We start from the raw sequence: 13,716 nt of genomic DNA, 5'->3' as shown, positions 1-13,716 counted from the left end.
TTCTTAAAGTTAATCTTATAAATTAAGTTTTTATTTTATTTATCACAATTTTTCATTTTTTTTAAAAATTAATTACATCATTATTATATTAAAATTACAATAATTTAATATTTTACATAAATAGCAAATAAAAAATTTCTTCTTCTCCGAATTGTTATTTTATATTACATAAAATGACATTTTCACATATAAACAAATTTATGATATAGTTTTTACATAAGTACAAGTGTTGTCATTTCTACATAGAAATTATAACATTTTCCTGATGTGATTTAAGTATTCATGGTACTGCAAAATAACAAAAATAGTAGTATTCATTTTTTTAGTCATATTATATTATTTTTCTTTAATTGGATTATTGAATACCTTTTTAATGTATGTTAAAATTTAAATGTTAAATAAATGTATATTATATATATTACCTTTTTGTCTTCCTCAATTTTTTGCTTTTATATATTATTGATATAAAAATTTATTTTTTTTAATAAATCAATTTTTAAAGGTAATTACAGAATATTTTAAGAAAACCTAGTTGTGATATAATAATCATGAGAAGAAACTCTACAATAAAAAATGCAAGATTATTATCACAATCAGAAGAAATTCCCTGCATATCAAATCAAATAAATGCAACAGAAAGCATTGCTAATTTATCCGATGATACAATTCCTCTCAAGACAGAAATTCAAACATTTATGAATGATACTTATAATGAATTTGAATTTTATCTTCAAGATGGTAAAATTACTAATTCCACAGAAAAATGTCAAAAGGTGTCTACATACATAGATTGGAGAGGCATGGATTATGTTAATTTGCTATTGAGTAAAAAAAAAAATTATAATATCTCATGCCTCGTTGAAGATTGGAATAAAAAACAAAATTCTTTTGAAACACATATACTTACAGAAACAAATTCAACATGTAATATTGGAAAGTTTCATTATTGTCCTCTTTTAAATAAAAATAATAACTGCACTATCCCTTATGAAAATAAAGATCTACCAATAAGCACATCATTAACATACAATGAACTCAATGAAGATATTTATTTTAATAATAAAACTCAAATTATTGAGCAAAGACAGCATAAGTTTCACAATGTTACTTATGGTATATCTGATTACTATTTCAATGCATATGATAAAGATAGATCTAAACTTAATTGTGCAAAGTGGAGCATGTATATATATAAGAGAGGGAAGCTATATGTTAATATGATGACAAATGAAATTAATTCCGATGAACCTTATGTACAAGATTCTATTAATACATGGAATACTTTTAGTGGGAATTTGGAAGCTTATACATTAGATCAGACAAGTAATCAATGTAATATGACAGAGTTAATTCATAAAATTAAAGGGAGAGAAAGTTCAAATAATCCATATGATTTAGCATGGGTTCATTCAGATAACAATATTAATGGATCTAATCAAACTTCAGGTGTTGCAACTCCATTACCAGATAACTTGCAATCTATAAATGGAATTCACAATGTTTCATATAATGTTGCTGCAACGAATTCAACAGATAACAATACAGGTATATTTAGTAGTTTAAATAATAATAAAACTACAAATACACCCTTAAGTATTACTATAAAGCCATCAACAGCAGATGACCAATCTGCACTACAAGCTATAACCACAACTTCTTCAAAAGTTATAACACAATCTAATTTATTATCCACAGATACTACACCTCAAAATAACTCATATACAATTGAATCTTCACCTTCAGATTCTACTATAAGTACCAAGGGATCTTCTGTAAGTGATAATACACATTTTTCAGAAAATAGCACTAAACCTACAGTTAGTATTCAGCCTTCTCCGGATAGTACAACGTTTTTCGAAACTGAGCATGGACTTTCACCTACTAAAAATATCAATGAAACTAATGAAAATTGTACTACATCACGTTCTTTAAATAAATCATTACCTAATGCAGATAGCTATACAAGTTCTCCTGCTATTATTGCTTCACCATCTACAAATGACTCTGAATCTCATTTAACAGATAACACTATTCATTCTCCAACTAGTCCTAATGTTTCCAAAATTAGTAGTACATTTCCTACATCCTTATCTCCTTCGGAAGCTACATCTTCTTCTAATGACACTACATCTTTTCCATATAGTTCTACACCTCATACGACTGTACCTACTCCTAAAAATAAAACTGAATTTTTCACAAATAAATCTATATTTTCAAATAATACAACTGCACATTCTGTTACCCCATCTAAATCATTATCATTTCCAGTTGCAAATCCACCTCCTAGCACAATAATTGATTCTCCTATAACACATAGTGGTATAGCATCATTGGAAACAAATAATCCCATAACACAAAATCTACAAAATACACCAGCCTCTTTCATACAAGATAGGCAAATTATACCTTTAAATACAACTCAAAATAGTACAATAGGAAATAATGTAATTGCCATTCCTTCAAGTACCGCTTTTTTAAATAAATCTACCTTGCAACCCCCAATGAAAAATAATAATGAAGTTACACCTACAGTTAAACCTACAGGAAATGTGTTAATAACAATCGCTCCAATAGGTATAATCCTTTTAGGTATTATTCTCCTATTAATTCTCATCTACAGAGTAAGATATAAATAATAATTAAAAATGAAAAAATATATAAGTTTAAAATACTAAATTTTTTAAGAAAATTTTTATAATTGTTTAATTTTTAATTTGAATTATAGTGCACTCCTATTGGATCTTGGTTACGCAATCGTAGATCAAAAAAAAAAAAAGTAAAAAAAAAGATTAAGAAAATTTCAAAGGAACCAATACTAATGTCAAGTGATTTAAAGAATGAACCAATAAATAGTGGAAAATATTCGTTGTTGCACCAAGAAAATCATTTACCACTATGTGAGATTAGTTTTGAAAGTGAACAAAATTTGAAATATAGACAGACTAAAAAATTCAAGAAAAGTGAATATAAACACACTGGTGAAATTGTAGAATTATCAATGTTAAAAAATGAACTTCCAATAAAAGAAGATAAATTAAATGAAGGTGATCCTAAAAATGAAATTGAAGAAGATGAATTGGATGTAAATAAATGTACAAATAAAATTAGAAAAAAAAAATCAATTAAAAATGGATTAGCAAAAGATTCAGTTCATGTTGTAGGATATTGTTGGAATAATACATTAAATGATGAAGAAATAAATGTAAAAACTGAAAATTCTATGTATGAAAAGGAAATTAAAAATTCAGACAATCAAATGTCAATCAAGAGTGAAGTTTGCAACTGGAATACAAGGAAAAATGCATATATTATAACATTACTAGAGCATAAAAAAGAAGAATGGCAATTGATTAAAAATGAATTTTTAAGAATTTGCATAGAAGTGTTTGAGAAAGACGAAAAAACTACTTATCTAAAAGAATCTGGCAATAATTTAATAAAGGAAAGAGAAGAAGGAAATAGTATAATTGTGACAGAAAAAAATAGCAGTATCCTAGATAAATGGAAAAAAGAAGAATGGTTCATTAATTTAAAAAAAGAATGGAAGAATGAAGAAGAAAAACTTTTAGAATATTTAGAAGAATATGAAATTGAAAATTTAACAGTAGAAGGAATAAGTAATCTAATGTTAGAAAAAAAAAAAAAGGCATGGAGGAAGTGGTTAGAAAAGCAAAAAGAACATTTAAATGAATATAAAAAGCAGGATTGGTTTATGAAGTTATTGGACGAATATGAAAAGGTTGGAATTTATAAAAATATAATGGATGAAAAAATTGAAAAAATAAGTGTAAAAATACAAGAGAATGAAATAAATAATGAAATAGATAAAGATGAAATGAAGAAAAAATTGACACAAAAAATGTTAATAGATATATATATGATGGTATTAGAGGAATGTAAAAAGGAAGAATTGGAAAGAGAAAAAGATGAATTATTTAAAACAAACACAGAAAGATTAGGAATACAAAGAAATTTAGATGAAGAAGTAAATATATTAAAAAATATAGAAGAAGAAAGAAGTTGGAATTGTTTATTAGAAAAAAAAAAAGAGGATATAGAAAAATGGAAAAGAGAAAAATGGTTTGTAGAGCTAATGCTAGAATGGAATGATAACGAACAGAAATATTTAGAAGAATTAAATAAAAAAATGCTGGAAAAAAAAAATCAGGAAAGATTAACAAATATTGCTTTAGAAAGGCAGAAAATTTTATGGAAAAAACATTGGGATGATATTCGTAAAAAGTGGATAGAAAATGATAACAAAGAAGAATGGTTTACAAAATTGGTTGATGAAGTTGAAAGTAAAGAGAATGAATATAGAAGTGAAATTACTAAAAAGAATATAGAAAAGAAAGAGGAAAATATAGAAAGATTTGAGCCAATAGTAGAGATCAATAGAAAAGGAAAAGAAAAAATAAGGAAATATGAAAAGGGTTATCTAGAAGATACAGACGAAAAGATTAATTCTATAATGATGAAAAAAAAATTAATGTGGAAGACTATAGTAGAAATACATATGATTGTATTAGAGGAATGTAAAAAAGAGGAGTGGATGTTGAATAGAGGAAAATTTTTAGAATCCTGCTTAGAAGAATTTAAAAAAGAAGAAAAAGAAAAATATCCAAAAATAATAGAAAACGATTTAGTAATGATAAGTAAAGGGGAAGATGATATTAGTTCAATAATGATAGAGAAACAAAAACGTCTATGGAAAAAATGGGTAGAAAGAAATAATAGTATGCTAAAGAAATGGAAAAGAGAAGAATGGTTTATTAATTTAAAAAAAGAATGGGAAAATGAACAAAAAAGTTACGGAGAAACAATAAATGAATCAGAAATAATACAGATTAATGCAGGAGAAAATCTTATGTTAGAAAAACAAAAGAAAATATGGAAACAATGGCTAAAAAAACAAAGAATGTGGTTTATAGAACATAGTGAGGACAAATGGTTTAATGATTTGTTAGATGAATATAAAAAAGAGGAAGAATATGAGAAAGAATTAACTATAAGTGATGTGAAGAAAATAAAGGAAATTCATAAAAATATAAAGGAGTTAGAACAAGAAAAAAGTGAGGAAATAGAGAAATCTAGAAAAAAGAAAAAGTTGATACAAAAAGTGTTAATAGAAATACATATGATGGTATTAGAGGAATGTAAAAAAGAAGAGATGAAAGAAGAAATAGAAGGTTTTTTTAATATAATTAGGAATGAAATGAAAATACAAGAAAATTTACATGAAGAATTAAATATATTAGAAAAAATAAAAGAAGAAAGAAATTGGAATTCTTTATTAGAAAAAAAAAAAGAGGATATAGAAATATGGAAAAGAGAAAAATGGTTTGTAGAGTTAATGTTAGAATGGAAATATAACGAACAGAAAAATATAGAAGAATTAAGCAATAAAATGTTGGAAAAAAAAAATGAAGAAAGAATAACAAATATTGCTTTAGAAAGGCAGAAAATTATATTGAAAAAACATTGGGAAGATATTCGTAAAAAATGGATAGAAAGTGATAACAAAGAAGAATGGTTTACAAAATTGGTTGATGAAGTTGAAAGTAAAGAGAATGAATATAGAAGTGAAATTACTAAAAAGAATATAGAAAAGAAAGAGGAAAATACAGAAAGATTTGAGCCAATAGTAGAGATCAATAGAAAAGGAAAAGAAAAAATAAGGAAATATGAAAAGACTCATCTAGAAGATATAGATGAAAATATTAATTCAATAATAAACAAAAAAAAAATAAAGTGGAAGACTATAGTAGAAATACACATGATTGTATTAGAAGAATGTAAAAAAGAGGAGTGGTTTCTTAATAGAGGAAATTTTTTAGAAGCCTGTTTAGAGGAATTTAAAAAAGAAGAAAAAGAAAAATATCCAAAAATAATAGAAAATGATTTAGTAATGATAAGTAAAAGGGAAGATGATATTAGTTCAATAATGATAGAGAAGCAAAAACTTGTATGGAAAAAATGGTTAGACAGAAATAAAAGTATGTTAAAGAAATGGAAAAAAGAAGAATGGTTTATTAATTTGAAAAAAGAATGGTTACAAGAACAAGAAAAATATAAAGAAGTAACAAATGAATTAGAAATTGAAGAAATAAGAGTAGGAAAAAATCCTATGCTAGAGAAACAAAAAAGAATATGGAAACAATGGCTAAAAAAACAAAGAATGTGGTTTATAGAACATAGTGAGGACAAATGGTTTAATGATTTATTAGCCGAATATGAAAAAGAAGAATGTAAGGAAGGAACAACTAAAATAAATGCGAGAAAAGTTAAGGATTTTCATGAAAACATGCAGGAGTTAGAACGAGATGAAAACAATGAAATGAGGAAATCTAGTAAAAAAAAAAAAAAAAAAAACATTAAAAAAAATACAAAAAAAAAAAAAAATAAAAATAAAAAAGGTAAAAATAAATGTGATAAAAGGAGTAAATAAAAATGCACGAAAGTAGCTTTAAGTTGAGCTAAAAAAATATATAAGAAAAAATCAAAATTTTAGAGAATATAGGTTGTAACATTTGTTTATAACAAAGAATAAATAAAATATTAATTATTAGTATTTTATTATACTAATAGAAAGTCTTAAATTACAATTCTAAAAATTTTTTTAAAAAAAAAAAAACTACCTATAAAAAAAGTGCTTAAGAAAACTATAGATTTGAGGTATTTAAAAAATTTGAAATATTTTTAAAGAGTATATAAGATATACTTATTAGAACATTTTCTTATTGTATTTGTTCTATAATCTAATAAAAGCTTTTCTTAATATACATTTACATGAGCTACTCTTTTTTTCAATACATGATTTTATATTTTTATTTTTTTAAATTGTTTCAAGAAAATTAATAATTATATATTTTATAAATTTTTTTTTCTTAGTTTATTATTATATAAATAGCTCCTTTAATCTGAATATACTTTGGGTTTTACAACCATATTAAAATTTCTCTAAATGTGTTTTAGCTTTTACATATTTGCTAATTTTTTTTTTAAGCTCATTATTTCTAAGGATATTTAACTTTTGCAATTTTTTTTTTTTTTTTTTTTTTTTTTTTTTTTTTTTTTTTAAAAAAAATGTGAACTACCTTTTTCAGGTAAATAATTTGAAATATATGACAATAAAAATCTGATAAAAAAAAGGAATTTAAATAAATATAAAAATTATCNAGAAGAATATGAGGAATTAACAAAAGAATCAGAAACCATAGAAATAGAAGCAGGAAAAAATCCTATGCTAGAGAAACAAAAAAGAATATGGAAACAATGGCTAAAAAAACAAAGAATGTGGTTTATAGAACATAGTGAGGACAAATGGTTTAATGATTTGTTAGATGAATATAAAAAAGAGGAAGAATATGAGAAAGAATTAACTATAAGTGATGTGAAGAAAATAAAGGAAATTCATAAAAATATAAAGGAGTTAGAACAAGAAAAAAGTGAGGAAATAGAGAAATCTAGAAAAAAGAAAAAGTTGATACAAAAAGTGTTAATAGAAATACATATGATGGTATTAGAGGAATGTAAAAAAGAAGAGATGAAAGAAGAAATAGAAGGTTTTTTTAATATAATTAGGAATGAAATGAAAATACAAGAAAATTTACATGAAGAATTAAATATATTAGAAAAAATAAAAGAAGAAAGAAATTGGAATTCTTTATTAGAAAAAAAAAAAGAGGATATAGAAATATGGAAAAGAGAAAAATGGTTTGTAGAGTTAATGTTAGAATGGAAATATAACGAACAGAAAAATATAGAAGAATTAAGCAATAAAATGTTGGAAAAAAAAAATGAAGAAAGAATAACAAATATTGCTTTAGAAAGGCAGAAAATTATATTGAAAAAACATTGGGAAGATATTCGTAAAAAATGGATAGAAAGTGATAACAAAGAAGAATGGTTTACAAAATTGGTTGATGAAGTTGAAAGTAAAGAGAATGAATATAGAAGTGAAATTACTAAAAAGAATATAGAAAAGAAAGAGGAAAATACAGAAAGATTTGAGCCAATAGTAGAGATCAATAGAAAAGGAAAAGAAAAAATAAGGAAATATGAAAAGACTCATCTAGAAGATATAGATGAAAATATTAATTCAATAATAAACAAAAAAAAAATAAAGTGGAAGACTATAGTAGAAATACACATGATTGTATTAGAAGAATGTAAAAAAGAGGAGTGGTTTCTTAATAGAGGAAATTTTTTAGAAGCCTGTTTAGAGGAATTTAAAAAAGAAGAAAAAGAAAAATATCCAAAAATAATAGAAAATGATTTAGTAATGATAAGTAAAAGGGAAGATGATATTAGTTCAATAATGATAGAGAAGCAAAAACTTGTATGGAAAAAATGGTTAGACAGAAATAAAAGTATGTTAAAGAAATGGAAAAAAGAAGAATGGTTTATTAATTTGAAAAAAGAATGGTTACAAGAACAAGAAAAATATAAAGAAGTAACAAATGAATTAGAAATTGAAGAAATAAGAGTAGGAAAAAATCCTATGCTAGAGAAACAAAAAAGAATATGGAAACAATGGCTAAAAAAACAAAGAATGTGGTTTATAGAACATAGTGAGGACAAATGGTTTAATGATTTATTAGCCGAATATGAAAAAGAAGAATGTAAGGAAGGAACAACTAAAATAAATGCGAGAAAAGTTAAGGATTTTCATGAAAACATGCAGGAGTTAGAACGAGATGAAAACAATGAAATGAGGAAATCTAGAAAAAAGAAAAAGTTAATACAAAATTTGTTGATAGAAATACATATGATGGTATTAGAGGAATGTAAAAAAGTAGAAAGGGAAAGAGAAAAGGATGAATTTTTTAAAGCAATTATGAAAGATTTAAGAATACAAGAAAATTTTGATGAAGAAGCAAATATATTTAAAAAATAGAGGAAGAAGGTAGTTGAAATTATATATTAGAGAAAAAAAGAGGAAATAGAAAAAAGGAAAAAAAAAATGATTTGTATAGTTAGTGTTAGAAATGATAAAAATAATGAAAAAAAAATTATGAGGGAAATAATTGAAGAAATGTTAGTATAAAAGAACGAAAATATAGTAAAAAAATTAGTGTTAGAAAGGAACAATATTATATGGAAAAAACATTGGGGAGATATTCGTAGAATGTGGGCACAAAACAATAATAAAAATATGTAAATAAAGCATAAAAAAAAATATAGAAATTAAGAAGCTGAAAAAATGCGTGAAACAATATAAAAAATTCTAGAAATGATCAATAAATTTTATTGTTCATCTTCTTGAATATTTATTAATAAATAAATTTAAATATTTTTAGATGTTATTCATTTATTAATTGTCTGTTCAATGATTTCATTAGAATATTGATTTGTTAATTTCTTGTTCAATAACTTTCCTAGTATTTAAAAAAAAGATTAATAAAAAATATGTAGAAATTAACAATATTACTTTATTAAGAATAAAATAAATTAATATATAATTCATTTATTCACATTATTATTTATTTTTAGCTCTTTTATTTATTATTTAAGTTAATTTATTCCATATATATGTAATATTTAACATTAGATTTTTGAATCATTAATGAAAAAAAAAAATAATATACATCGCATTATGAAAAGAAAAAATTATTTTTTTTTATTAAGAAACTTTTTTTTTTATTAAAAAATAAAACTATCACGATTTCTTTTTTAAAAAAATTTCCTTATTTCCAGGATTATAAAACTAAAAAAAAATAAAATATTATTTTTTATGATTTTAAATACACATACAAAAAAAATAAATATAATATGTTAGTTTTTTTTTTTAGCGTAATGATTTTTTAATACTCTATTCAATGATGTAATTTATTAATTATCTATTTAATGTAATTTACAATGATTTAGATAGTCAAATTAATTGAGTATGCAAAGTGATATGTACTTATTCATTTTATTGTAAAAGTAGTTTATGTAAGTTATTATATACTTATTATATAAATATCAATTTATAATAAATTTAATGTATTGGATCGTTAATTGCCTATTCGGTGGTTTTGCTAGAGCACTAGATAAACATATTAATAAAAAGCATGTAAAATTATTTCTACGAATATAATGAAATTATGTATAATTTTAAATTATATTAAATAACTGTATTTATGTAATCTACTTTGCTGAGCATTCTTTATTTTCAATAGACATTTATTTACTTTAATAAAAAGCCTTATTTAAGAATCCATATCCTCATGAAATATAGATCTTAACGAAATATATTTTAACTCATAATGTTGTGCATAATTTTAAGAAATTCAAGTCTGCTGATTCCATGTTAGCTAACATAAATAATTAATGAGATACAATTTAATTATATAGATGCTACAAACATGTATATTTTATTATTATGTATGTAAAATTTATTCATAAAAAAGAAACTAAAAATAAAAATTAATTGCAAAGAAACCCTCTCAAAAATAAATTATTTTTCATTTCTTTCGAACATTATTTTTTCCCAACCATAAAATTTTTTTTTTTATTTATCTAGTGCTTTCATGTCTAACTTCATATTTTCCAAACAGTTAGATATTTTAATTCTCAATAAAAATTAATAATTCCCATTGTTAACCACACATCTATTATTAAATTAACAGTTTTTAACATACTTATTAGTAGTTTCCACACAAAACTATTAAAAATTGTTACGTTTACACATGTACCGAAAAGAAATTATAAAAATAAAATTATTTTTTCTTTAAAAATGAAAATTCATATGTAATATTTTTTTATAAAATTTTTACTAATATCTTGATTTATTGATTTTCTATTCAATCAATTTTTTAGAATATTCAACAAAAAAATTAATAAAGAGCACGTCGAGATTTACTAATTTAATGTGTTTATATATGATTTTAATGCTACAAACAGGTAAATTTTTTATATATGAATAGCCTATTTCATTGAGCATTTGTTATTATTAAAAGACATTTATTTATATTAATAAAAATCTTATATTTTTATTAAAAATTTAAATCATTAATTATTTATTTTCATTATATATTTATTATTTATAATAGCACAAATAGTTTTTAGAAATTCAAATATATTCCTCTCAAATTAATAAACATTAATAATTAACAAAGCACAGAATAAATTATATATAAATACTACAATACATGAAAATTTTATTATCATAAATATAAAATTTTCTTATATAAATTTAAACAAATCATACTACAAAAAACCTTTTTGCCAACAATTCTTATTTTTTGAACAAAAATCATTTTATAATAAAAACAAAATGTATTTTTATATTTATATTTTAAATTTACAAAAATAAAAAAAAAAAATTAACTAATTTTTTTTTTTTATTTAACGCTTGAATGACTAACTATTTATTTTTCATACAACTAATACCTTTAATTCTCTATAAGTTTCAAATAAATAGTTATAAAATTTTTATTAATTTTAATAATTTATTTTATTTTATTTTATTTCTTTTTATTAAGTTAATATATAGTTTTTTACTAAAAATGACNGTTTCCACACAAAACTATTAAAAATTGTTACGTTTACACATGTACCGAAAAGAAATTATAAAAATAAAATTATTTTTTCTTTAAAAATGAAAATTCATATGTAATATTTTTTTATAAAATTTTTACTAATATCTTGATTTATTGATTTTCTATTCAATCAATTTTTTAGAATATTCAACAAAAAAATTAATAAAGAGCACGTCGAGATTTACTAATTTAATGTGTTTATATATGATTTTAATGCTACAAACAGGTAAATTTTTTATATATGAATAGCCTATTTCATTGAGCATTTGTTATTATTAAAAGACATTTATTTATATTAATAAAAATCTTATATTTTTATTAAAAATTTAAATCATTAATTATTTATTTTCATTATATATTTATTATTTATAATAGCACAAATAGTTTTTAGAAATTCAAATATATTCCTCTCAAATTAATAAACATTAATAATTAACAAAGCACAGAATAAATTATATATAAATACTACAATACATGAAAATTTTATTATCATAAATATAAAATTTTCTTATATAAATTTAAACAAATCATACTACAAAAAACCTTTTTGCCAACAATTCTTATTTTTTGAACAAAAATCATTTTATAATAAAAACAAAATGTATTTTTATATTTATATTTTAAATTTACAAAAATAAAAAAAAAAAATTAACTAATTTTTTTTTTTTATTTAACGCTTGAATGACTAACTATTTATTTTTCATACAACTAATACCTTTAATTCTCTATAAGTTTAATCCCATTTGTTAACCATGTGTCTAAAAAAAACAAGTATCTTCATTCCGTTAATTTAAACTATCTTTTTTACATTTACCTAAAACCTTTTATTATTTTTATATCTTTGTAATGTATTAAAAGATGATTCTCTTTTTCTTATTTCTTCTATATGTTCTTATTGCTCTGTTGTTTTATTTAACTATCTATCATTAAATACATTATTAAATTTATTTCTTTTTCGTATAAGCTCTTTTGATTTACTACTATTATATTTTTATTTTTCTCTTCCTTTTTGCTTTTCAATGCAACACTGTTTTATGTTTAGTACTTTCATATTAATTCAATCTTTTTCAAAAAAATTTCATTTTTAATTAATTTGTCTATAAATAATGCTACAAACCTCTTTTGTAAAATATTTAGGTGAATATATATAATAAAAACATTTTATTTTGTGCATGACGAATTACGGGGATAATATGCAATCATAAATACGTACACTAAAATAGTTATTCAAATAAAATATGTATACTAAAAAAAAAAATACACTTGCACCAAAAGTGAATACACTAAAAATAAATAAATAATAATTATTTTTTTTTTTGTTCGTTTGTATATTTACAATTATTATATAAATAAAATACCATATATATTTTTTTCTTTGGTATATGACGACGACTTAATTGTAATAAAAAAAAAATGAGGATGACTTTATTTTTTTGTATTTTTTTATTTAAAAAGAAAATTTTTCTTTTTCTTAGAGAAGATGATTTATTAATTGCATGTTCAATATCTTCGTTAGTATCAGACAAACAAATTCATAAAGAACATATAGAGTAAACTTTATTTAATTTATTTTTAATTGAATTAAAATTTTATATTAAAATCTTTATTGGTATTAATCAGCATCATATGCTACCTATTAATTAATTATTTTTTTTTAGATTAATTTATACAAACTCCACAAATGTAATTTTTTTAACATTACTTTTTAACTTAATATGAAAATATACACTCCGCACTAATCCATACAAAAGACAAAAAAAAATTAATTTTTTTTTTTTTAATAATAAAATAAAAAATGAAATAATGAAAAATAATTTTATAATAATACTTTTTTTTTTATGTCAAGATCATATTCAAAAAAAAAAATATTTATATAATTCTCTTTTTTTTTCAGTATGCTAAATTATAAAAGGTATTTTGATATTTTTGAGAATTAAAAATAGCAGTTGTATAGAAAATAAGTAGTTAGACATGCAAGCATGATTTATTAATTGGGTGTTCGGTGACTTTGCTAGAGTACTGAACAAACAAATTAATAAAGAGCATGTAGAGTTGTGTCCTATATTAAGATGCTTTTTTTATATTATATTTTGTTGTATTAAATTGTACATAATTTTGATGAATATACATGATTTAGTTTAAATTTAGAATTTGCACGAAAATTTTAGAATGCGAAACTTAATAAATAAGT

At 21.9% G+C, this 13,716-nt stretch overlaps 2 protein-coding genes across 2 annotated transcripts, besides 3 other annotated features; both read left to right on the top strand.

The window, feature by feature from the left end:
* Window positions 1–548: 548 nt before the first annotated feature.
* Window positions 549–6,448, top strand: PGAL8A_00179400 (surface-associated interspersed protein (SURFIN); the record flags this gene model as incomplete). Its single annotated transcript, XM_028670478.1, has 2 exons — window positions 549–2,621; window positions 2,726–6,448. The coding sequence occupies 2 exons, from the start codon at window positions 549–551 to the stop codon at window positions 6,446–6,448; spliced, it is 5,796 nt and encodes a 1,931-aa protein (XP_028527226.1).
* A 732-nt stretch (window positions 6,449–7,180) lies between these two features.
* PGAL8A_00179300 (surface-associated interspersed protein (SURFIN)) lies at window positions 7,181–8,899 on the top strand (the record flags this gene model as incomplete). The annotated part of the gene is made up of 1 exon (XM_028670476.1): window positions 7,181–8,899. A coding segment is annotated over one exon (1,719 nt), but the record flags the coding sequence as incomplete, so codon positions are not given.
* Window positions 8,900–9,989: 1,090 nt separating this feature from the next.
* Window positions 9,990–10,393: a repeat region.
* Window positions 10,394–10,767: 374 nt separating this feature from the next.
* Window positions 10,768–11,195: a repeat region.
* A 436-nt stretch (window positions 11,196–11,631) lies between these two features.
* Window positions 11,632–12,059: a repeat region.
* Between the last annotated feature and the right edge of the window lie 1,657 nt (window positions 12,060–13,716).

Source organism: Plasmodium gallinaceum (assembly GCF_900005855.1).
Source record: "Plasmodium gallinaceum strain 8A genome assembly, contig: PGAL8A_v1_68, whole genome shotgun sequence".
Classification (NCBI taxonomy): Eukaryota; Apicomplexa; class Aconoidasida; order Haemosporida; family Plasmodiidae; genus Plasmodium; species Plasmodium gallinaceum.
Note: the sequence above shows the minus strand (reverse complement) of the source record. Positions and strands in the feature narration are given on the sequence as shown.